The sequence below is a fragment of the Schistocerca cancellata genome, chromosome 7 (assembly GCF_023864275.1).
Source record: "Schistocerca cancellata isolate TAMUIC-IGC-003103 chromosome 7, iqSchCanc2.1, whole genome shotgun sequence".
Classification (NCBI taxonomy): Eukaryota; Metazoa; Arthropoda; class Insecta; order Orthoptera; family Acrididae; genus Schistocerca; species Schistocerca cancellata.
In genome coordinates, this window is record NC_064632.1 from 478954232 (window position 1) to 478981442 (window position 27211).

Consider the following 27211-nt stretch of genomic DNA (forward strand, 5'->3'; position numbering starts at 1 on the left):
CATAGCAGCAGTACTAAAAATTTTCTTTTTAAATATATCTTTTTTAAGAAAACTGTGGATTTTATTTCTAAAATTTGCATTGTTTTGAAATAATGCGTTATTATAGAAAGTAGGAAAAGCGATCAGTGCTATTTTAGTAACGGTGCCGCATTGCTGAGACATTTGTGTCCTTATATTGCCTTGTATCGTAGCGTATACATGCAGTGAGCAAGACATTTCCCCTCCTGGCCTGTACATTAGTTTGCGCTGTCGTCGCCGTACTTCCAGTGTATGCAGAATGGCACCAGTCCTAGTCCGGAAATATTTTTACGGAGTGACGTAGCAATGAAGTAAAATACTTCATTTTGTGCAAGAGATTAAAGATTTGTCTGCCAAGTCTATGAAATAATAAAAGAGGAAGGAAATTGTGGTAACAATAATAAATTAAAACTTTAATAACAGTTCCTTCACAGTATATATAATATGCCGTTATCTGCTTGTAGCCCTTGAAAACGAACAAGTTAACACGTAAAACAGAGTTCTTCAACCTCAGTTCTTACCTTTTAGCACTAACTATACTTGATGCCCAGGTAATGGGATGATCCCAGATTACAACATGGTGTTTTGAGCAAAATTTTAAAAAAATAGAACAATAGGAGAATGCTGGCGATCTTCTGTAGTATTCAACTATTTATCACTTTTCTAGAAAAGCAGGTAATGGTGAACGGACAAAGTTTCTTTTATTTGCCTTCTTAATGTAATATTTTGATTCTATGTATCTTGAGCCTAAGACTGTCAAATTTTTTCAATCTTTGATTTCTAAGTTTATTACAGGAAATAATAGGAATAGAAAACTGAAAATCGGTTATTTCAGAAACTGGTTATCTCGAATGGTTTTAATTGTCAGAGTTTGGCGTGGAAAAAAACCTATATAACGGGAAAACGGTAGTTTTAGCGATAACTGCCATCCCTAGCCGGTAGTAACATTAGGCAGTAAGCGTTCTTCGCTGTTATTGGCTAATTGTGGTGTCACTGACGAACAGCCTCAGTCTCTGCAATAGCGCTGTTAACACGTGAACCACGCTTTAGTTTTTTTCTGAAATAGGGAGATGTGAATTGCTATTGTACTACTGTTATAACGTTATTGCTGTATTCTTGAAATTGAACAACTCTTAAACAGGCTCTGGCGACTAAAAAATTGGAGCAAATATCGCACTGAAACACCTGCAGAGCTCAAACACCGCAAAATATAATCTTTTTTTTTGCAGGTTTCTGTCAAAGTCGATGTTGGAAACGATGCACGTAATTTAGTAGGTTGGCTCTGAGAAAGATTTTAAAATAAAATAAGACCTAGATAACGCAGTTTTCGTTTTTTATGAGTCAGGAGTTTAAAAAGTCTGTGTAAGTGCGAGTGAGACTCGCTGAGGGTTCCATACAAACATAATTATGTATGTAGATAGTTCATCCATCCTGAGAATCGAGAGTCTCTGCGATTTTTGCTTGTTATCGATATCGAAACTGCCAAGACATCGGCCTTAGTAAATCCAAGTCCTTCGAGAATGTTTCAGTTTTAAAGTTTGACTTTTTTGTGTGATTCCGCATTCAGTTCTGCAATTTTTCATTTATTTTATTAATTTGGGAGTTACGTTAACATGATATTTTAACTGGCACTTGCAGAGGGGTTGTCTTAGTCTGCTCTCGTCCCTGTTGCAATTACTGGTAAGGTTTGACGGAAGTCTCCAGAGAAGGAAACCGTAGAGAACAATGCTGAATCGTTCTATGAAACGCTCCAGTCGATATTTTGTGGGATACCGGAACTTCATCGAAAACGATGGAAGTACAATCCTGCACTAATTACTAGTATTACCTTTCTGTGAAACATTACAGATGCTGTACCGGTACGTGTCGTACGCGTAGACTGTCACCGCGGTAAATTGGGCCACATTCGCGTCACACCGCCAGATGGCAAAGGCTTCGTTTCCACAGCGGCAAAGAGCTTCATTTCAACGTAGCTCATGCAGTTAATGTGAAATATTTGTAAATACTCCTCCCGAATAGGCCATGAAGACCCAACGTTACCGACCGCCCGCCATGTCATCCTCAGCCCATAGGCGCCACTCGATGCTGATATGGAGGGGCATGTGGTCAGCACATCACTCTCCCGGCCGTATGTCAGTTTCCGAGACTGGAGCCGCCACTTCTCAATGAAGTTGCTCCTCCATTTGCCTCACAAGGGCTGAGTGCCCCCCGCTTGCCAGCAGTGCTCTGCAGACCGGATGGTCACCCATCCAAGTTCTAGCCCAGCCCGACATCAGTTAACTTCGGTGATCTGACGGGAACCGGTGTTACCACTGCGACAAGGTCGTTGGCAAATATTTGTAAATACACTCCTGGAAATTGAAATAAGAACACCGTGAATTCATTGTCCCAGGAAGGGGAAACTTTATTGACACATTCCTGGGGTCAGATACATCACATGATCACACTGACAGAACCACAGGCACATAGACACAGGCAACACAGCATGCACAATGTCGGCACTAGTACAGTGTATATCCACCTTTCGCAGCAATGCAGGCTGCTATTCTCCCATGGAGACGATCGTAGAGATGCTGGATGTAGTCCTGTGGAACGGCTTGCCATGCCATTTCCACCTGGCGCCTCAGTTGGACCAGCGTTCGTGCTGGACGTGCAGACCGCGTGAGACGACGCTTCATCCAGTCCCAAACATGCTCAATGGGGGACAGATCCGGAGATCTTGCTGGCCAGGGTAGTTGACTTACACCTTCTAGAGCACGTTGGGTGGCACGGGATACATGCGGACGTGCATTGTCCTGTTGGAACAGCAAGTTCCCTTGCCGGTCTAGGAATGGTAGAACGATGGGTTCGATGACGGTTTGGATGTACCGTGCACTATTCAGTGTCCCCTCGACGATCACCAGTGGTGTACGGCCAGTGTAGGAGATCGCTCCCCACACCGTGATGCCGGATGTTGGCCCTGTGTGCCTCGGTCGTATGCAGTCCTGATTGTGGCGCTCACCTGCACGGCGCCAAACACGCATACGACCATCATTGGCACCAAGGCAGAAGCGACTCTCATCGCTGAAGACGACACGTCTCCATTCGTCCCTCCATTCACGCCTGTCGCGACACCACTGGAGGCGGGCTGCACGATGTTGGGGCGTGAACGGAAGACGGCCTAACGGTGTGCGGGACCGTAGCCCAGCTTCATGGAGACGGTTGCGAATGGTCCTCGCCGATACCCCAGGAGCAACAGTGTCCCTGATTTGCTGGGAAGTGGCGGTGCGGTCCCCTACGGCACTGCGTAGGATCCTACGGTCTTGGCGTGCATCCGTGCGTCGCTGCTGTCCGGTCCCAGGTCGACGGGCACGTGCACCTTCCGCCGACCACTGGCGACAACATCGATGTACTGTGGAGACCTCACGCCCCACGTGTTGAGCAATTCGGCGGTATGTCCACCCGGCCTCCCGCATGCCCACTATACGCCCTCGCTCAAAGTCCGTCAACTGCACATACGGTTCACGTCCACGCTGTCGCGGCATGCTACCAGTGTTAAAGACTGCGATGGAGCTCCGTATGCCACGGCAAACTGGCTGACACTGACGGCGGCGGTGCACAAATGCTGCGCAGCTAGCGCCATTCGACGGCCAACACCGCGGTTCCTGGTGTGTCCGCTGTGTCGAGCGTGTGATCATTGCTTGTACAGCCCTCTCGCAGTGTCCGGAGCAAGTATGGTGGGTCTGACACACCGGTGTCAATGTGTTCTTTTTTCCATTACCAGGAGTGTAATATTCACAAAACTTCCTCGTTAATCACCCTACCCATTACAGAAAACCAGATCAAAATCCTTACAGTAGTTTCCGAGATTTTTAAGACTACGAATGCAGTGTAAGTTAGTAATGGCTTAAATATTTCTGTGTAATTAATACCACTGTGGGACCCTGCTTCTTGCAAAATTTCATGATTTCTCGGTCAACGGGAAGCTCCTATAGGTTTTTGTGAGTGACTTTGTCAGCAAGAAACAAGTACTGTATCTTTTGATTATGTTAATGTATAAGCTTTAAGTTTCTGCACCGCCAAGGAACTGTAGCACTCCGTCGTCAGGCCACGAGTGGCCTACCGGGACCATCCGACCGCCGTGTCATCCTCAGTGGAGAATGCGGATAGGAGGGGCGTGGGATCAGCTCACCGCTCACCCGGTCGTTATGATGGTATTCTTGACCGAAGCCGCTACTATTCGGTCAAGTAGCTCCTCAATTTCCATCACGAGGCTGAATGCACCCTGAAAAATGGCAACAGCGCATGGCGGCCTGGATGGTCACCGATCCAAGTGCCGACCACACCCGACAGCGCTTAACTTCGGTGATCTCACGGGAACCGGTGGATCCACTGCGGCAAGGCCGTTGCCAAGGAACTGTTGGCCTTAGTATATACCATAATTTTCAACTTGATACGTCTACTCGTTCCTGAGAGAAGTGGGACCGCTACGGTCGCAGGTTCGAATCCTGCCTCGGGCATGGATGTGTGTGATGTCGTTAGGTTAGTGAGGTTTAAGTAGTTCTCCGTTCTAGGGGACTCATGACCTCAGATGTTAAGTCCCACAGTGCTCAGAGCCATTTGAACCATTTGAGAAAAGTGGTTCTTGACAGACGGACAACAAAGTGACCCTGTACGGGGTTCTGGGTTCCACATAGAAGGTATTTCAGTTAGGTTATTTAACTACCGCACGTACCACTTCGTTTTGGACTTTTTGAATCACAATGGAGACATAATGTCTTTCCAAGTTGCTCATATTCACTCATATAAAAGGGAGTTAGCTAGAGAAGATGTGCTGCTGCAAAATGAGATTTATAGGAAACATAAGCGAGTTCACTTACTTTGCCTTCTGTTCTGAAAAGTTGGGATATGATGTGAGAAATGAGCAAAATCTGGACGTCGTCAATCTTGGAATCTAGGTAGGTAGTTGGCTTTCGAATTCGGTCGAAAAAGCATTTCCAGAGGAGCTTCACTTCCATCACTCATCTAAGTTCTTAAACTACTAAATTTACATAAAAGTTGTTCAGTTGCACCCTAAATCGATGTCACTTCCTTGCTTTGCGATGGTGAACTGCCTCCGCCTTCTGTGTCTGTCTTTTAACAACAGCGAGTGCAAACGGATAAATGTTTGCGCTCTGACGTAAATTTTAATTCTCTCTGGAATCCTACACTACTGGCCAGTAAAATTGCCACACCAAGAAGAAATGCAAATGATAAACGGGTATTCATTTGATAAATATATTATACTAGAACTCACATGTGATATACATTTTCACGCAATTTGGGTGCATAGATCCTGAGAAATCAGTACCCAGAACACCCACATCTGGCCGTAATAACGGCCTTGATATCCCTAGGCATTGAGTCAAACAGAGCTTGGATGGCGTGTACAGGTACAGCTGCCCATGCAGCTTCAACATGATACCACAGTTCATCAAGAGTAGTGACTGGCGTATTGTGACGAGCCAGTTGCTCGGCCACCAGTGACCAGACGTTTTCAATTGGTGAGAGATCTGGAGAATGTGCTGGCCAGGGCAGAAGTCGAACATTTTCTGTATTGAGAAAGGCCCGTACAGGACCTGCAACATGCGGCCGTGCGTTATCCTGCTGAAATGTAGGGTTTCGCAGTGATCGAATCAAGGGTAGAGCCACGGGTCGTAACACATCTGAAATGTAACGTCCACTATTCAAAGTGCCGTCAATGCGAACAAGAGGTGACCGAGACGTGAAACCAATGGCACCCCATACCATCACGCCGGGTGATACGCCAATATGGCGAAGACGAATACACGCTTCCAATGTGCGTTCATCGCGATGTCGCCAAAAACGGATGCGACCATCACGATGCTGTAAACAGAACCTTGAGTCATCCGAAAAAATGACGTTTTGCCATTCGTGCACCCAGGTTCGTCGTTGAGTACGCCATCGCAGGCGCTCCTGTCTGTGATGCAGCGTCAAGGGTAACTGCAGCCATGGTCTCCGAGCTGATGTGACTGCCTACTGATAATAGTTCTGCACTCTTGTAATCGCATAATAAAGGGTCTCTCTATGTATCCACAATACGTTACTTTTGTTTATGTTGAGGGCTAGTTGCCACTCCCTGCATGAAGTTTGGGCCTTCGGAGGTCTTCCTGCATTTGGCGACAATTTTCTAGCCTTTCGACGTTTCTGTATACAACAGCATCATCCGCGAAAGCTTCATGGAACTTCTGACCTTGTCGACTAGATCATTCATATACAGGATGTCATTGTTAAACATAAAATGTCATTGAAATACTTACTGACGGTATGTTTCTGCAAGTGTGGTAACTCAAAATGCACCATTAGTGTCGCGACATATACCCAATTTGTAGTCCGGTTCTCTCCAAGTGTTTTGCAGCATTGCAGGCTAACATTTGCGATAGTTGCACGAATGCGAGAGCGGAGATCTGGTTGATCACTAACTGGTGTCTAACAGACTTGGTTATTTATAAACTCGCACAGAAAAAGATAAAATGGTACGATTTCTGGGCTTCCAGTGCTCAAAGGAATAGATAGGCTACCTCTCCAATTCCAGTGATCTGGTAACTCAAGATACAAGAAATCCATCATGATGTTCACAAAAAGGGAAGGGCGCCATGTTGTTGAAAGATCGCCACGAGGAAGTTGCGGCACAGATCCAACAAGCGGGAGAGGAAGCGCACAGAGCGCTGTCTGCTGTGGAGACCACATGTCTACTGACGCGGGTTTACGTGAACAAAGCAGTAACGCACATGCGCACGTAGTACCAACTGTCACAAGCAAACACAGAAAACATTATGTATTACCCTAATTGCAGAAGCAAGCCACCAATAATTATCTCAATTACGTTTCAGGTTACTACATTTTATATTATACGTTTATGTTCATCCTGGACACAATGCGTATTGTGAAAAATAATGGTCCTATGACACTCCGTTGGGGCACACCCGAAGTGACTTCTAAATCTCAAGACTTTTTTCCATTGAGAATGACATACTGTGTTCTGTTTGCTGGAAACTCTTCAGTTGGTCTGATACTCCGAACACTCGTATTCTGTTCATTAGGCGGCAGTGTGGTACTGTATCGAACACCTTCCAGGAGTCGAACGTGACATCTTCTGCTTTGAGGGTCTCGTGGACGAATACAGCAAGCTAGATTTCATCTGATCGTTGTTTGTGGAACCCATATTGTTTTGTACAGAGGAGATTCTCCATCTTCAGGAATGTCATATCGCGCGAGCATAAAACATGTTCCAAAACTCTACAACAGGCCGACGTCACAGATATAAGATTTTCTTGTGTATCTCACAGTTGTTCAAATGTTCTTTTCTTTCTCCAGAGTGTCATCACTCGCGTTACCAAAAGCCAAATTGATTGATTGAAATTAATCAGTATTAAGGACTCATTTCTGCGGTAAATTTAGTAAATCTAAAGAACCTCACCAAGTCTCCAAAATTATTAGTTTCTTCGATACTAATACAGCATTTACGCCTTCTTTGCTACAGCATGTCGACAACCAAAATCAGCACGACGTCTCTTTTGAATTACGGTTGCTAGCATACACATGTTCCAAAAACCTTTATTTTCAGGTCACTTACTAAATAACGTGACTGCGACGTGAATAGAACGGAAAGAACCGCTAAAACTGGTACAGTGGGAAGTACCCTCTGCCGTGCACTTCACATTCGTGTACAGAATATGTATGTAGATGTAGATCAAAAGCAACCGAGGAAAAGTGATAATGCTTACGAAATCTCTCAGCCTCCAACTAAAAGTATGGGTGCCAAGAGTTCGCCAGTAATGTCATAGACACGACAGCAGAAACCTTTTTGCTTCTCTTCACTGCTCACTCGAGCCTCCCCCCCCCCCCCCCGCCCCTCCCCCTCCACCGTGTCTTCTTCCCCATCCCTTGCCCACGCCGTTCATTTGTTTGAATCCCAATCAAACTGTGAACGGTAAATGTTGTGCGGCTCCCTAGCGATTGTTTCCCTGCATCATCGCCATTAAACAGTAGAACGGTCAATACAATTCAACAGAAAGATTATGTCAGAAAGTAAAAACAGCTTAAGTAAGGAAACTGCTGTAAGACAAAATCCCGCACTAAAAAACCTCTGAAGACAGAAGTCAGTGAGTAGAGAGTATCGACAGTTTTCCAACATGGTTTAAGTAAACTGAATGCTGGAACACACACTTCACTACGCTAAAGCTTCAAAAAAATGGTTCAAATGGTTCTGAGCACTATGGGACTCAACTTCTGAGGTCATTAGTCCCCTAGAACTTAAAACTAGTTAAACCTAACTAACCTAAGTACATCACAAACATCCATGCCCGAGGCAGGATTCGAACCTGCGATCGTAGCGGTCTTACGGTTCCAGACTGCAGCGCCTTTAACCGCACGGCCACTTCGGCCGGCGCTAAAGCTTCAGACCCTGTTGATCAAACTGCGCTGGTAATCTCGCTTTTAGCGCCCATACACTGCTCCTCGATCAAATTGTTCCCTAATCTCAGTTGCCTCCTTCAATACACAGTCCCAGAAATTCATCGTCTGCACCACGATGCTGGTAGCTTCGTATTTCATTTTAAACTCACATGCGAAAAATGTTTGCCGATGGTTGGAGTGCACGCAGAATAACGTAGCCGGTGGATGCGCACTCGGCAGTCACGCATGTGGAGAGCGATAGTTGTGGGGGTTGCGAGCAGACGCTGTAGGGGAAATGGCGAGCGTTGGAGGGAGAATGCCGTTTCAAACTGAAGCCTACGCTGACATTTTTTGCAAGTACTGAGTTCAGCCCCTCCATGCCCACACTTACAGTAATCATTCAAAAAGATCTTCTGTCACCTCTATTTAGTATTTAAAAAGAATTCCGCTGAAAATACAACAGAAGTAGTGACTTATTTTCACCTGCCATGTTAACCATTTGTAACTGTCAGAGGAGCCTCATGAATGACGAATTTCGAGTAAAACCTAAATTTCTCTTGTTGCCATGTGAAAATTTGCTTTGGTTGCAAAACACAGCGGAGTTTACACAATTTCATTTCACTAACATGTTGTGCAGACGCAATTGCTTGAGAATTCTGAAAGAGTGGTTTATTAAGTTTATTAGATGAGGAACTGAGGAAAAGAAATGTTACCAGCTTATGAGAGAGCCTGTACTCTGTACAAAAATGAACATGTAATGACTTCACTTATTTTGTTCCAAAACAAACAGCATTTCTCGTTTCACCAGCTATCGATGGCCCTTAAAAATTACATTCTTTCATTTAGAAAATCTGTAGTGAATGGAATAACACGGTACGTAGTGAAGTTTCACATAGTAACCAAAATACTCTCCTCTTTGCGTGCTGTTGTTTGCCAAAATCTCATTTCGATACCTCAAACCATTTATGAAATATGAGGAAATACGAAGAATGTTGTAGATAATTCATTCTGGCTTTATCGCTAGCGCACGCGATCGCAAATGAGTGTGCTACATCAGATCAATTTCCTCGAGAGTGGTCACAGATAACTTCCACCCTGTGTGTGAAGAAAAATTCAGTATATTAGCTAAATTTCATAATGTAACATTCACCAAATGCAAATTTCCATTGCAAACTTTCTCGAGTGTAAATAATACAATAAGTACGACTGTCAATGAATTGATAGGCACGTCGTCATGAAGCTGACAGATGATGGTTCAGATGGCTCTGAGCACTATGGAACTGAACTGCTGTGGTCATCAGTCCCCTAGAACTTAGAACTACTTAAACCTAACTAACCTAAAGACATCACACACATCCATGCCCGAGGCAGGACTCGAACCTGCGACCGTAGCGGTCGCGCGTATCCAGACTGTAGCGCCTAGAACCGCTCAGCCACTCCAGCCGGCTGAAGCTGACACATGAAGCCCATAAGTAACACAAATATGAAATTTTTTTACGGAATAGTTTCGGTAAAACCATTTGAGTAAGAGTGTAGAGTGTGCGCCTAGAGTCTGTCGTCGCCGACCGGCCGAGAGCAGACAAACGGTGTCGGTCTCCCCTTCCGAACAAACAGATGTACTCTCCCAGCCCTCACGACGAAAATTGGTAACTGCGCTTCGTCTACCGTATCTTGAGCGGACTCTACTTTGTCCACTTCAGACAGGTGAAACGCTTGGTGCAACCGTTCTTATAATCTGTCCAACACACGTCATATTCGCATGGTACGTGATATGCAGCCGATTTTCGGAGCCCTAGATTAACTTGCCCATAATGTATTACACATTTGAATTTCGTTGGAGGGAACAGTATAGTTGATACCGTTCTGAATGTTTTAATAACGTATTGAGGGTTTGTGGTCCTGTAGACCAGGCGCCAAAGTACTTTCAGTATCCCAAGAACCGTAAACCGTGAAAGTCATTATGCATCATAAAGAGAACAATCAGGAAGGACATCGATACTTAGAAACAGGAAGAGAGGTAACATCTTCACTGTTCTTGGTAAGAGCTTAGAGCTGGCAGTGAATGACTGATAGTGGAAATCATTTTAGCAAGCTTAAGTGTTACAGTCCTACGCAGGATACAATTCTCTGAATGGCCTATTTGCTCAGTAGAGACTGGAGAAATGTATGCTGGGAAGAACAACAGTTTTATAGTATAAGTAGTGTACACTACTGCAGAACAAATACGCTGATCTGTATTCGTTATTACATCTACACTCCGTAAGCCGTCCTTATGGCTTATGGCAGTGGGTAGTTTGTGTGTCACTGTCACTTCCAACTCTTCATGCCCAGTATCGATGGTGTGTGGGAGGAACATTATTGATAAGCCTTCGTGTAAACTTGTACGAGGGTGGTTTGAAAAGTTCTCGGGGTGGACTAGGAAAAAAGTACTTACGTCATTGAAACTTTATTTTTCGATGTAGTCTCCTTGTAGATTAATGCACTTGGTCCAACAATGTTCCATTGCCTTGATACCATTTCGAAAATGAGTTTCCTCAAGGCGTGCAAAATAGTTGTTTATTTTGGCTATCAATTCTTCGTTTGAAGTGAATCTTTGTCCACCAAGAAAAATTTTCAGTTTTGGGAAGAAACGGAAGTCTGACGGAGCTATATCAGGTGAATAAGGCGGATGTGGCAACAATTCATACCTTTCGTGTAACTTTGCCATTGCGGCAGCATGTGTGCGGGCGCGCATTGTCTTGACGGAAGATGACTTTCTTCCTTGCTAAACCTGGCCTTTTTTCGCGTATCTTTTGTTGCAATTTGTCCAGCAGGTTAGCATAGTATTCTCCAGTAATTGTTTGCCCAGTAGGGAAATAATCTACAAATAGAATCCCCTTCGCACCCGAGAACACTGATGCCATGACCTTTCCCGCCGAAGGAATTGTCTTTGCTTTCTTTTGTGGCGGTGAATCAGCATGTTTCCACTACTTTGACTGTTGCTTTGTCTCTGGGGTATAGTAATGCACCCAAGTTTCCTCTGTGGTCACTAACCGGCGCAAAAAATCTTGCCCGCTTCTCCTAAAACAGGCTAAACATTGTTCCGATACGTCCATTCTCACGCGTTTTTGATGCAACGTCAAGAGTCGCGGCACCCATCTTGCAGCATTTCTAGTCTGGCAAGCGGGAGCAATTTCACGCACTTTCAATCTGCTATCCTCCATGACCATTTTGTGCACTTTTACAATGATTTCCGGAGTAGTGACACATCTTGGCCGACCACTGCGCGGATCATCTTCCAAGCTCTCCCGACCAAATTTAAATTCATTTGTCCACTGGGCAACAGTTGAATATGAAGGAGCAGAGTCCCTCAGTGTACCCTGGGAATCGGCATGAATGTCCTTTGCTTTCGTACCTTTCTTTATGAAGTACTTAATCACTGCTCGAATCTCGATTTTTTCGAGCTACGCAAATCACTACGCGGGAACAACAGTTGTGCCACGTCACCTCTACAGCTCTCTTCAAAGAGCACTGATGTGGTACGTACACTCCTGGAAATTGAAATAAGAACACCGTGAATTCATTGTCCCAGGAAGGGGAAACTTTATTGACACATTCCTGGGGTCAGATACATCACATGATCACACTGACAGAACCACAGGCACATAGACACAGGCAACAGAGCGTGCACAATGTCGGCACTAGTACAGTGTATATCCACCTTTCGCAGCAATGCAGGCTGCTATTCTCCCATGGAGACGATCGTAGAGATGCTGGATGTAGTCCTGTGGAACGGCTTGCCATGCCATTTCCACCTGGCGCCTCAGTTGGACCAGCGTTCGTGCTGGACGTGCAGACCGCGTGAGACGACGCTTCATCCAGTCCCAAACATGCTCAATGGGGGACAGATCCGGAGATCTTGCTGGCCAGGGTAGTTGACTTACACCTTCTAGAGCACGTTGGGTGGCACGGGATACATGCGGACGTGCATTGTCCTGTTGGAACAGCAAGTTCCCTTGCCGGTCTAGGAATGGTAGAACGATGGGTTCGATGACGGTTTGGATGTACCGTGCACTTTTCAGTGTCCCCTCGACGATCACCAGTGGTGTACGGCCAGTGTAGGAGATCGCTCCCCACACCATGATGCCGGGTGTTGGCCCTGTGTGCCTCGGTCGTATGCAGTCCTGATTGTGGCGCTCACCTGCACGGCGCCAAACACGCATACGACCATCATTGGCACCAAGGCAGAAGCGACTCTCATCGCTGAAGACGACACGTCTCCATTCGTCCCTCCATTCACGCCTGTCGCGACATCACTGGAGGCGGGCTGCACGATGTTGGGGCGTGAACGGAAGACGGCCTAACGGTGTGCGGGACCGTAGCCCAGCTTCATGGAGACGGTTGCGAATGGTCCTCGCCGATACCCCAGGAGCAACAGTGTCCCTAATTTGCTGGGAAGTGGCGGTGCGGTCCCCTACGGCACTGCGTAGGATCCTACGGTCTTGGCGTGCATCCGTGCGTCGCTGCGGTCCGGTCCCAGGTCGACGGGCACGTGGACCTTCCGCCGACCACTGGCGACAACATCGATGTACTGTGGAGACCTCACGCCCCACGTGTTGAGCAATTCGGCGGTACGTCCACCCGGCCTCCCGCATGCCCACTGTACGCCCTCGCTCAAAGTCCGTCAACTGCACATACGGTTCACGTCCACGCTGTCGCGGCATGCTACCAGTGTTAAAGACTGCGATGGAGCTCCGTATGCCACGGCAAACTGGCTGACACTGACGGCGGTGGTGCACAAATGCTGCGCAGCTAGCGCCATTCGACGGCCAACACCGCGGTTCCTGGTGTGTCCGCTGTGCCGTGCGTGTGATCATTGCTTGTACAGCCCTCTCGCAGTGTCCGGAGCAAGTATGGTGGGTCTGACACACTGGTGTCAATGTGTTCTTTTTTCCATTTCCAGGAGTGTATTTACAGGCTACAGTCCAATGATATCACGTGAACAACTCGTTGCTCTAGCGCTGACCTCTCGTGGTGATCCCGAGAACTTTACAAACGACCCTCGTATGTCGCCGAAACTGGTTCCTTAATAAAATAAGAGTTCGGAAATTTAACCAGCTGAAAGGAGTTTTGATTCGATATTCTGATCTGGTAAAATGTTGCATATAGTGTCCCACAACAACACATTAAATGAGAGGTAGCCTGTTACAAGTGAATAACAATTACTACATACAAATTAAGCTAAGAAACGGCGAGAAATTATCTTGCTGCAGGTCAAGACACAATAACATTAAAACAGGACATAAATTACGGTCATTTTGATGAATGGTTTAACCCTGAATTAAGAGAGAATCCATCGAAGATACTTGAAATGCTGCTACTCGTGAGAATTGAGGAGAGTCAGGGACGGTTTAGATTGCTATTTTGGAGACATGGTACGTTCACCACGCATACGGCTCGGTACATACGCTATTACATCACGTCGGAACTATTACCGATTAGCTCGCGAAAATTGATTACGGACCATACTGGAGCGAGTCGCGCGATCAATGGCGACTACTGATGCAAGAACCATGCACACACATGCATAATGCGTACGAGAAATTAGGGCTCTTACTGAGGCATGTAGATAGCTTTCCCTCGTTCTATTTGCAAATGGAACAGGAAAGGAATTGGCTAGTAGTGGTACGGTGTACCCTCTGCCACGCGCCGAAAGATGAATTGCGGTGTATCGATGTAGATGTAGAACTCACTAATTGACGATGGTCACAAACCTGCTCCAACTAAGAACTGACTTCAACAAGGGCAATCGATGACGTCTCTCATCAGCTTTGTGTACGGAGACCCACCCGCAAGGAGGAGTATAGTGACCAATCGAACAGGTGCGCCGCTTGCAAATTTGTGCCGGGACGTGAAGGCAGCGCACGCGTCCAAAGGTTGGTAGACCTGAAATACGGGCCTTGCACGAAAATGGCGGACGGGGTATATCCCTCTGCCGCTGGTGAAGGAGGACTGAAATTCAAACTAACTGCTACCTTGACCTTCCAGGAATGTGCCATATTCTATGGATCCTATATTAATTGAACTAGGCGTCAAAAAATTATAATCCCTTTCACAGCCGTGATCCCTTTTGTTAGGCAAGTCGATGGATGTCAATTGCCAGGGAAAATTCATCTGATATGATTTAATTGGCTTTTAAACAACTAGGCTGATTAGCCTGTGACCTATAGTAATCGATTTGTAGTTCGAAGACAAAGCTGAATCTGTAATTAAAAGTATTAATTAAAATTTTATTTGGGCACACTCCCTTTGTCAGAGGGCTGGACTAGCCGATACCGTGCCTGCACTGCTGTGTGGCTATGTGGCGCAATGTATCAGTGCTATACGCGAGCATAAAACGTATTGTAGAATTCTATGACAGCTGATGTCAGCGATATAGGCCTATAGTTGTGTCATCTTGGAAAAGAGGAATAACATAGACATCTTTCAAATTACACACACAGTTCTGCCTCACCTCGGTCCCGAGAGTTGCATGTTGTACCACCATACAGCGAGACCTTCAGAGGTGGTGGTCCAGATTGCTGTACACACCGGTATCTCTAATACCCAGTATCACGTCCTCTTGCATTGATGCAAGCCTGTATTCGTCGTGGCATATTATCCACAAGTTCTTCAAAACACTGTTAGTCCAGATTGTCCCACTCCTCAACGGCGATTCGGCGCAGATCCCTCAGAGCGGTTGGTGGTTCAAATGGCTCTGAGCACTATGCGACTTAACTTCTGAGGTCATCAGTCGCCTAGAACTTAGAACTAATTAAACCTAACTAACCTAAGGACATCACACACATCCATGCCCGAGGCAGGATTCGAACCTGCGACTGGAGCGGTCGCTCGTCTCCAGACTGTAGCGCCTAGAACCGAGCGGTTGGTGGAACACGTCGTCCATACACAACCCTTTTCAATCTATCCCACGCATGTTCAATAGGGTCCATGTCTCGAAAACATAATGGCCACTCTAGTCGAGTGATATTATCCTGAAGGAAGTCATTCACAAGATGTGCACGGTGGGGGCGCGAATTGTCGTCCATGAAGACGAATGCCACGCTAATATGCTGCAGGTATGGTTGCACTATCGGTCGGAGGATGGCATTCACGTATCGTACAGCCGTTACGGCGCCTTCCATAACCACCAGCGGCCTACGTCGGCCCCACATAATGCCACCCCAAAACAGCAAGGAACCTCCACCTGGACAGTGTGTCTAAGGCGTTCAGCCTGACTGGGTTGCCTCCAAACACGTATCCAACGATTGCCTGGTCGATGATGTATGCGACACTCATCGGTGAAGAGAACGTGACGCCAATCCTGAGCGGTCCATTCCGCATGTTGTTGGGCCCATCTGTACCGCGCTGCATTGTGTCGTGGCTGCAAAGATGGACCTCGCCAAGGACGTCGGGAGTGAAGTTGCGCATCATGCAGCCTACTGCTCACGGCTTGACTCGTAACACGACTTCCTGTGGCTGCACGAAAAGTATTATGCAACATGGTGGCGTTGCTGTTAGGGTTCCTACGAACCATAATCCGCAGGTAGCGGTCATCCACTGCAGTAGTAGCCCTTGTCATCCACTGCAGTAGTAGTCCTTGGGCGGCCTGGACGAGGTTTGTCATCGACAGTTCCTGGCTCTCTGTATCAAACAACATCGCTTTGGTTCACTCCGGGACGCCTGGACACTTCCCTTGTTGAGAGCTCTTCCTGGCACAATGTAACAATGCGGACGCGATCGAATCGCGGTATTGACCATCCAGAAATTGTTGAACTACCGACAACATGAGCCGTGTACCTCCTTCCTGGTGGAATGACTGGAACTGATCGGCTGTCGGACTCACTCCGTCTATTAGGCGCTGCTCATGCAGGATTGTTTACATCTTCGGACGAGTTTAGTGACATCTCTGAACAATCAAAGGGACTGTGTCTGTGACTTTGATGTGTGTATTAGTAATGCTTCACTCGTACATCGCGACCTATGGTACACTGCTGCAAGGAGAGCTTGATGCATTTCGTCTGTTGTTTAAAAGGCATGCCGCTTAAAGGATTTTAAACAAATGACTTCCTCATTTTTGCGCAAAATAGAAAGATGTTACAATTATTAGTTTTACATGCCGCAATTCTTCTTGGTAACAAAGTTATCAGTCACATTAAATTTCTGATCACTTTCAAGTTGTTTAACCAAGTTTCTTCTATGGCCAATTGTGCAGAGAGAACTTAACCTATCATTTGTCATTAAATTGCAAAGGCAATTCTTAATTCTTGTAGGGGTGCTCATAGTTCTCTCAGAAGAAGTTGTCGTGACAGGGAATGTAAAAATCAATTTGATAAACTTTGGTACTTCTTTATAAATGTTTTGGAGGTCATTGTTCATCATCGACGTAAGGCGGTTTTCATATGCTAAATATTTATTTTTGTCAATATACTACATGTTTACTAACTTTTTACAGTCGTTCTTTGTTGAAGAATGGGTCAGTTGTGAGAAGGCCGTTCAATTTCATTGTTGAGAAATTTGATTAATAATTTCCAAACTGATGATTATCAAGCATCTTTACCACCTGAATATTCTGAACATCTGCAAAGCGCATTTCCATTTGCACTATCCTGCTATCTAGGATCTCGTAAGACAACGTCTTAAGGGACTGAAAGTAATACTTACTAACAGTTATTTCACTGTGAAACTTGTTACAGTTTTCAGTACATGAGGTCATTTTTTTAACTCGTATCCTTTAACAAACCGACGGTGCTCTTGATTTCAGTATTGCACAGATGATATCACGTGGATTTCTGTGTTGAATAAGTGGACAGAGAATGTCAACATACACAAATATTTCTTTGTAAACACAAAGCAGGAAAAGGAATTGAGTTTTGTTAAGAATACTAAGCAAACTAGAAGCAATGTCGAGCGATTCTGCATCCCAATCATCAGCTGTCGTGATATTCTGGAAAATATCTTTCAACTGTTGGTATGTAACACAGATTGTCTCAACTGCTCATGAACTGAAATTCCAGCGTGTAATATATACTCGTATTTGAGGCAATCTGAATCATTTATTTTTTAAGAGATGTACTCTCTTTGAGGTCTTCCTAGAAAATGAATGAATTGCTACAAGTCTGGTACAAGCCTAAATGCTTCGATATGCTAGACTAAGTTTATGAGCACATCCGTGCAAAAATATAGTTCACAGGCACTTCCGTTTAACAAAATTTTGGACGCCTCTACGTTTACCCAACTTAGTGCTACGTTTGTCTCACGATTTAGTCAGACCTTCCCAAAACCAAAATATGATAAACCCTGAGCAGTTTTGTCACTATAAACATTATGAAAGCCAGTAAATCTTTCTGTGTGGCTGTCTTGTGTACAATATTTGAGAATGATACTCATTTCTTACTGATATGAAACATCCAGCGTTTCATCTGCCTGCGCTCCAACAAACTCGCAGGACTGTAACTATTTACTGCGATCATTAATGTGTTCGGTAACTGATTCAGTTAATTCGTTTCGAATTGTGGTTGATGTACCTTTCAACCCAGAAGTGCTCTGCAGGTGATCACGAATAAACTGTTCTTGACCAGACAAAAGTTCCAATAATTCAGGGCGATTCCCTTTGTTGCCGGAACTTTCATCTCCTCTGAATGCAAGCTCCTGCTTGCCCAAGAAACAAATAACATAAATAAGTATCTAGATTACGAATCTATTTTGTTTCACAATCGGATTAAAAAATGGCTAGTTTATTTCCTTCAGATATTGAATGTTCAATTCGTCCATGGCCTGTTGTTGTTGTGAACTTCAGTCCAGAGACTGGTTTGATGCAGCTCTCAATGCTACTCTATCCTGTGCAAGCTTCTTCATCTCCCAGTACCTACTGCAACCTACATCCTTCTGAACCTGTTTAGTGTATTCATCTCTTGGTCTCCTGCTACGATTTTTACCCTCCACGCTGTCCTCCAACACTAAACTGGTGATCTCTTAATGCCTCAGAATATGCCCTACCAACTGATCCCTTCTAGTCAAGTTGTGCCACAAATTTATCTTCTCTCTAATTCTGTTCAATACCTCCTCATTAGTTGTGTGATCTACCCATCTAATTTTCAGCAGTCTTCTGTAGCACCACATTTCGAAAGCTTCTATTCTCTTCTTGTCTAAACTATTTATCGTCCATGTTTCACTTCCATACATGGCTACGCTCCATACAAATACTTTCGGAAACGACTTCCCGACATTTCAATCTATACTCGATGTTAACAAATTTCTATTCTTCAGAAACGCTTTCCTTTCCATTGCCAGTCTGCATTTTATATCCTCTCTACTTCGACCATCACAGTTATTTTGCTTCCCAAATAGCAAAACTCATTTACTACTTTAAGCGTCTCATTTCTTCATCTAATTCCCGCAGCATCACCCGATTTAATTCGACTACTTTCCATTATCCCTGTTTTGCTTTTGTTGGTGTTCATCATGACCTAAAAACTAAAAACACTCTTGATTCTGAAGGTGCCTTACTGAATTCCAGCGTCTCTGTCAATATTTTTGTCACGCATACTCCAATAGAAACTGACGTCCATTCTCTTTCAATCCCAGACCGACCAAACAAAATACGTACGTAAGAATAAAATTTGTTACATCGCATCTGAAGGTTGACACCTTCTGTATTACGAAAATCGAAATTTTCTGATTTGCCCTGCCGGCTGCCCCGTGGACACGATAGGCTGTTTTCACAAGTCTCCAGTGATCTGATAAACTGGATGATATGCGTAACGCAGTGAACTCTGAACTCAAGGATGGATCGAATGAAGCTGTAATAACACACAAAACTAGGGTGACCAGACGTCCGCATTAATCCAGACATGTCCTCCATTTTAGCTCTTTGTCCGGGGTCCGGGCGGATTTTTACAGTGTCCGGCTTTTTCGCAAAGTTGAGCATCATACAGTTAAATTTACAGTTCGTCCCGTTCTATTGTTCTTTTCTTAAATACTTTTATTGGCACAGCCTTCGTGATAAACACGCACGAAGGCGGTGTTAGTAGGTGTCACCAGGATCGTCGATGTTCTCGTTGATCGACCTATAAGCGAATGCAAATATCGATTATTTAAAATTTCGTTTCGTATCTTCGCTTTGTATTGGCTTGGCTTCCTGTAGTGCACGTCTGATTTGTGAGTGTAATTTTTAACCGAGTGAGTTACGTAAAATATTTGGCTATGCCTAAACGAAAGTGTAAATTTTCTGATGTCCTTTCCCGCAAATATCCGGCTTTCAAGAAAGGGAGAAACGAATTTGAAGCGGAATGTAAGGTATGTGGAGCTGGAACGTAAGTCTCAGTGGCCAGTAAAGGTAAGAAATAACTCGATAGATTAACTGTCATGGTTGTATTTCATTGTTTCATAGTCATTCAATTTATTTGTATTGGGAAGGGTAAAGTGCAGTTTACATGTCATCAGCTACTGCTTGAATTGTAGATGATGTTAGCGGTGCGTCGAATGAAGGGAGGTGAATGGTCTTACGCTTTTCGCTTTGTAAACAACTCCGTGTTGTTGACTTAACAAAACAATTGACGCCACACTGTCACCACAATCAATGTTTTTAATTTTTTTATATTGCTCAGTTAATCACCACCTGACCATCAGTAACAACTGACAACTAGTTTTAATTCCCGGCAGAAACATGCAATATTATTGGCTGCCTGAACGCTATAAAACGAAATGCATGCTGCCTTGTCACTGAAATGTTAAATTTCTTGCACAGGTAACCAAGATCTTGAACATCACATTGATGTGTCCTCTTTTTCCTTCCTTTGTCCTCCTTTTTAAACAATCGCATCTGGTTACCCTACACAAAACAAACTTGTGCGGTTTTCAGTGCTCTGCTATATTGTAACTCTATGTAAGTTTTCTTCAAAGTTTCGGGTGGGCCAAGCCTCAAAAGTCTGTGAAGAGCTTCGCCACTGACAAATGTGTGCCGGTCGGCAGGTTCTCGGTGAACCTGTCGTGCGGTTCGGAGCCGACGTCGGACATCGCGCTACACGTGAACCCGCGCTTCGACGAGCGTCGCGTGGTGCGCAACGTGCGCATGGCCGGCACCTGGGGCGAAGAGGAGTCTTCTGCGTCCTGGCCCTTCCCCATGGGCCGACAGCTCCCCTTCGCGCTGCTCATCTACGCGACGACTGACGTCTACTATGTGAGTTAAATGGCGCCACGGCTGCCACCCTGCTGCTACATGCACTTCTTAGAACTTGCACAGGTTGGGGTCTGCATCAGGGGCGTTGATAATATATCGATACTTTTTCCAAAAATATCGATGTATAAGGCGACATTTTATCTCCTGTTAAATCGATATAAAACTGGCGATATCGAATGCTGATATTTTTATTTTTTATTTTTTTCGCAATTTTCGGTAAATATTTGAAGTTGTTCTTCTGGAATTGTAGGAGAACATACTTTTACTTTCATTGTGTGAAGGAGTCCAACAAGTTTTTGAGCTTTCATCGCGTCCAGTCTTTCTTTTTGAATGTGTGAATCACAGACTAACATAACAGCCGCGACACTCACTGCTGTAAAAGTTGTTACCGTTTGACAGATGGAGCGACACTAGCGCTCAAAGCGGCGAGTAAGGTAACATCAGATGCGTTGTAAGCATAATGTTTGTTTTGCATCCATTTCCTACGTAATTTACGAAATATTTGAGTTATTTTCTTGCCTCCAAAGGTTTGTGTAGTATCAGAAGGCACATATGTATCTATGAATGATTCTAAAATAAGCGCAAGTATGGACAAAAACTACGAATCGAGTGGCAAGCTACAACACTTTCGTGAAGAAACACTTGTGATGGTGGATAGAATTGCAGCTTACCTCGTTGATATCAAAATAATATAAACACACAGATTCACACGTAAGAAGCACAGACATGTACCTCTACATGCAAAAGCGATCGACAGCTCATTTATCGTTCGGTAGGCCTACTGTGTTTGACATTGTCTCCTGTTGCCACAAGTACGACCTTAATCTTTATATTATTCTAAGTGGGACAAGCAACTGCCAAACAGTGGGTGAAATATGTTGAAAACATTAGAATGAGCTGATTACATTACTTTTACGCAAAACCAAATATTTGAATAATTTTCAAACAATCTGTCAGTGAACAAGGTGCTAACAAAATGTCATGACACGAAGGACGAAGGAAAATTGACTAACAACAGAAGTGCATGAAATACATACCAAACATTACGCTTTTGTAAGACACTAACAACTGCACTTAATCTAACCACTTCATCGTCAAAGCAGGTCTGTGTTGACAATTCACACGAATCTGGTACTGATACATGGAGAGCTGAACTGGCTGCTTATGTGTCATAGGACTGTTTTACAGCTTTAGATGGATTGTCGAATCTTTGTGGCAGTTTCCTCTTCATCTTCAGTTGAGGTGGCTTATTTGGGATGTCAAACAGTGTGGGTACTGCATTCCACACGAGTTTATTATTGTCTGCGTTCATGAAGTGGTTTTGTTCGAAATGTAGCGAACAAAACCTGATATTATTATACAGGTAAACTGGGTCTTTTTTCATAAGGTCTTCTCGTCTGCTATTAACTAGGCATTTTCTGCTCCTAAAACGAAACAGTAATCATTTATACACATGTAGTTTGCAATTGACCCTGACGATACAGTTTAGTAACATGATGGTATATACCTATCAGGATCCTTAGGAAACCTAAAACAGACAGCTGTGGTGTCTTCCTCCTGTTGTTGCTGCAAATTTATTGCGCTACAAACGCTCTCGCTTGTAAAAAAACATTGTAGAATTCAAAAGAAACAACCACTATTCGCTTTCAAGATCGCGACGAACTCACTGTTTAAGTTACTGGCTGCTGGCGCGGTAGGCAACAAAATTGAGGCGAAGTGTCGCGACTGTTACGTTAGATTGTGGTGTGAATCAAGTGTAGGTGATACAAAAGTAGTAGCCATATTGTACTGGTGTGAACGGAATAACAGGATTTCCGATATGCACACCAGTTGCGTTAAGAAAATTTTTAACGCAGCTAGTGTGCTTAATCGGCGCTGGGCGGTACCGACAGAAACTGCACCGTTTAACTTTACCACAAAAATTTTTGACACTACGACTGCTATTACACTGGAGTTTGCAGAAATGAAAAACAGGGAAGTCTCGATATGAAGTAGTCCAGAAAAATCCGGTATGTGACGAAACCGAACTACGGACCCAAAATACATCATTTATTGTGCCACTTATATGGAGTTACCACAGTGGTTATCGTCAAGCATGAATGTGCATCGTTTATCTTTAAATTCTTGCTCTACATCTACACCTACATTTATACTCCGCAAGCCACCCAACGGTGTGTAGCGGAGGGCACTTTACGTGCCATTGTCATTACCTCCCTTTCCTGTTCCAGTCGCGTATGGTTCGCGGGAAGAACGACTGCCGGAAAGCCTCCGTGCGCGCTCGAATATCTCTGATTTTACATTCGTGATCTCCTCGGGAGGTATAAGTAGGGGGAAGCAATATATTCGATGCCTCATCCAGAAACGCACCCTCTCGAAACCTGGACAGCAAGCTACACCGCGATGCAGAGCGCCTCCCCTGCAGAGTCTGCCACTTTGAGTTTGCTAAACATCTCCGTAACGATATCACGCTTACCAAATAACCCTGTGACGAAACGCGCCGCTCTTCTTTGGATCTTCTCTATCTCCTCTGTCAACCTGACCTGGTACGGATCCCACACTGATGAGCAATACTCAAGTACAGTTCGAACTAGTGTTTTGTAAGCCACCTCCTTTGTTGATGGACTACATTTTCTAAGGACTCTCCCAATGAATCTCAACCTGGCACCCGCCTTACGAACAATTAATTTTGTATGATCATTCCACTTCAAATCGTTCCGTACGCATACTCCCAGATATTTTACAGAAGTAACTGCTATCAGTGTTTGTTCTGCTATCATATAATCATACAATAAAGGACCCTACTTTCTATGTATTCGCAATACATTACATTTGTCCGTGTTAAGGTCAGTTACCACTCCCTGCACCAAGTGCCTATCCGCTGCATTTCGCTGCAATTTTCTAATGCTGCAACTTCTCTGTATACTACAGCGTACCCTCTGAGGAGGAGTAGGCTAGCTTGTTGATGTACTGAGTACCTAATAATGAATGAGTACTTAAATATACAGCTCTAAAACTGTCATATATTTACAGTATGCAATCGATACTTTTATAGGACGGTAGGCCTACGTCGATATGTTCTCCGTCGATACATCCATACATTTTCCTATGTCGAGAGCCGATAATGATATTTTTTGAATTACCAATATATCGGATTCCTGATATTTTTAAAAATATCAGCATTCTTAGTCTGCTCATTCTTCGTTATAATGTCTTTGAAAAGCGAGCTCTCATCACCAGATGCTCAAATCCACAGACTCCCCACAATATACTAATCTTTTGGATGCCGGTTTTTCCAGAGTTGCCAGTCCACTGAAAAATTTTGTGTCTGATTTTAAATTTATAAGTACCAGGGGCTTTCAGTGAGAAGTGCAACATTTCTTCGCCCAGTTTCCGTTGAAAAAATGCGGAATTTGTTGTGGGACATCGTGGAATATTCTCTCTTCAGCCCATATAGTTCCATAAATTCCGATAGGTTGCGGCACTATGCAGACCTTCAAAATAACGTCTGTAAAGGCCACAACACACGCTACTGCATGCTTGACAATCACGCTTGCGGAAGCGTGCTGGATCAAGCGTGCACAAATTCCTCGCGCCTCCACACGTCTCAAGCACGCACGAGCAAGCCATCAATTTGTTTACATTGAAAAATGTCGCGCACAGACGGCGATGCGCTTGCTGTTGCAGCCTTTTTGCTTGTTTTACGGAAAAAACAAGAGGAAAAGCGATATGTGGAGTAAAGAGTGGCTTAAAAAACGAAAATCGTATTATCATACAAATTTACGGAATGAATTGAAGATACATCCTCGTGATTGGCTTAATTACCTAAGGATAAATGAGGAAACGTATTTGAATCTTTTGTCCCTCGTGAAGTGTTATGGCTTAACAACAGAGGATTCCAATATGCTACCATTGCAAAGGTCTACTGCAGGAAACATTCTACTTGATGTTAAACATGTGAGAGAGGAATTCATGAACTGCTTTGTGAATGAAGGATAAGTTCCTTGGTAACATAATTTTGTGCATAAGCGGTAAAGAAAAATGTAAAAGAAAACAATGACGATTGCAGTATAGTATAAACAAATAAAAGCATAGGCATAGATCAGAATTGTAACAGTGCTACTGTAACTAAATACCACTACCAACCTATCTCACTTACCTCTACTCCTTGTAAATTACTCGAAGAGCATCTTGGTCTCTCCTGTTCATTTAAAAAGCTGAAAAGATCAAAGTACCACAGAACAGGTCTGTAAACTTGGTCTGCTGCAGCCCCTGATTTGCAAGTGCTGTCACATTTCCTTTTTTTTCGTCTGTAATTCGTTCGTTATGTATTAATTTTCTTAATAACAGTATTTTTAGTTGCTGATTGCTATTTCTTTGTACTTCTTAGAAGCACCTCAGATGCTGCGTCTCTTTTCATTTTATCGTAATACTTTTTTATTTTTAATATTCCATAAACATGGGTGTCTTTTGTAGCACGTAATAAACTCCTCCAACACTTCCCGCTCCGACATCAGAACGAAGAAGGAAGCGACACAAAATCTAAATAAACGAGCTCTCTCCACAGTCTTGTGTCCGAATGACAGATGGCTGCTTGTTCAAGCCGCCCTACTCTAGGCACACACGAGCAAGCATGGACACGCTTGGAGACTTGCACAAGGACGCATAATCGAAATTCGGTCAAGCGTCAAGCTGCATGTGCAAGCCTGATGCTTGCGCTAATTTAACCTACACACGGTCAAGCACACTTGCGCAAGCGTGATTGTCAAGCATGCAGTAACGTGTGTGGGGGGCCTTAACGGATGTGTGTTTCAAGCATAGTGCTGTCGTGGAGTTTCCTGTGACGGAAAAGCAGAGCATCGCAGATATTCATCAGCGCTTGCAGAATGTCTGTAGAAACCTAGCATTGAACAAAAGCACGGTGAGTCGTTAGGCGGGGTGTTTGTCATCATTGCAACAAGGTCGTTCAAACCTGTCTGATCTCCCGCGTGGCAGCCGTGTGTACACAGCTGTGACGGCTGCAATGCTGGAACATGCGTACACTCTCTCCTCAGGTGATCAGTGGATCACAGGCAAATACCTCGGTGTTCAACTGGACGTTTCTGGTGGTAGTGGTAACACATTCGTCCGTCAGTTGGAGTACTCAGAGGTGAGTGCCAGCTGGGTTTCTTGCGCCACTTAACAGGAGACCATAAAGAGCAATTAAGGACCACCTGTGTGAAACGTCATGCGCATTATCAGGACGATTGTGAAATTATTTTGTCGATCATCACAGGCGGAAAAATAAGGGTTCATCACTTAGAACTGGAAAAAAAAACAACAATGCATGGAATGGCATCACACTGCCTCTCTTCCGAAGAAAAAGTTCAAAGTAGCGCCCTCAGCCGGTGAAACCATGGCGATAGTCTCCTGAGGCAATTAAGGAGGTATTCTGTTTGATGTCCTCCCTCGTGGTGCAGCAATCAACACGAAAGTGTATTGTGCAGCCCTCAGGAAATTGAAGAAAGTAATTCAGCGAGTTCGTTACCACAAAATGCAAACAGATACGTCTCCTTCTCCATGATAGCGCAAGTCTGTGCACCTGTGAAGAGCTCATTAAACTTTATTGGGCTGTTCTTCCTCATCCACCCTGCAGCTCGGACCCCGCACATTCTGGCTTCCATCTGTTTGACGTAATGAAGAATGGACTCCATTGGAAGCAGCGCGTGGATGATGGGGAGGTCATTGATGCAGAAGGACATTGGCTCTGATCTCGGCCAGTAGAGTGGTACCATGAAGACATACAGGTTGTCCCAATAACGAGGCATAAGGCCGTCACATTGAATTGAGATTATGAAAAATAGGGTTTTGTAACCAAAAGAGTGGGGAATAACTTGGTGCAGTGGAATCCCGAAAAAAAAAAAAACACGACTTCTTTCAGAAGAAAAGTGTTGTGTTACATACTGAACACTCCTGGTATTATGGTTATTATTGACAGTACCTTATAACTAATTTGCGTACTATAAAGCCTCTACCAGGTCCATCTCACCATTTGAAACAACCGGAGCAGCCTGTTTATTCTCAATTCGTTCTGAAAGCAAATGAACCAAACTTCAAAATGTAATTGGAAGAAATGATGAGTGAAGTTTTGATGTGACAATGATACCGATCCAGATTACGTGATAGAAAGTGGTGATGATACAAATTCAAAACAGAAAGGGACGATGATGACGACGACGATGGGATCTAAGACCTACAAACAGTTTAAGACGATCTAAATAAAAGAGTCATATAGCTATGAACCCTTCTTTCACGGTTAGGGAAACTGCTTCAGATGGAGAAAAGCACAACCACCAACATAGTGTTGCAAGTTCCTGGTCTGTTACTCAGAGTAATGGTTTCGCTAAGAACCCAGATACTGAAGAAATGCGGATCTCCATTTTGTTCAAGACAACTTTCATGAGATATTCCAGTGGTCAAACAATAAAATTGGTAAAATGAAAGTACACTTGTATCTTTGGTATGTGATACTGATGTTCTTGATCTGAAAGTTTTTATAGGCTTCACGCTGATCTCCAAATC

General features: G+C 44.2%; 1 protein-coding gene across 3 annotated transcripts in view; it reads left to right on the forward strand.

Annotated features, from left to right (window-relative positions):
• Window positions 1–27211, forward strand: part of LOC126092354 (galectin-4-like) — a 266360-nt gene that overhangs the window by 208484 nt on the left and 30665 nt on the right. For all 3 annotated transcript variants that reach the window (XM_049907893.1, XM_049907894.1, XM_049907895.1), the window contains exon 3: window positions 20446–20653. In XM_049907893.1, coding sequence (XP_049763850.1) covers window positions 20446–20653 — 208 coding nt within the window. The remainder of the gene's footprint in view (window positions 1–20445; window positions 20654–27211) is intronic.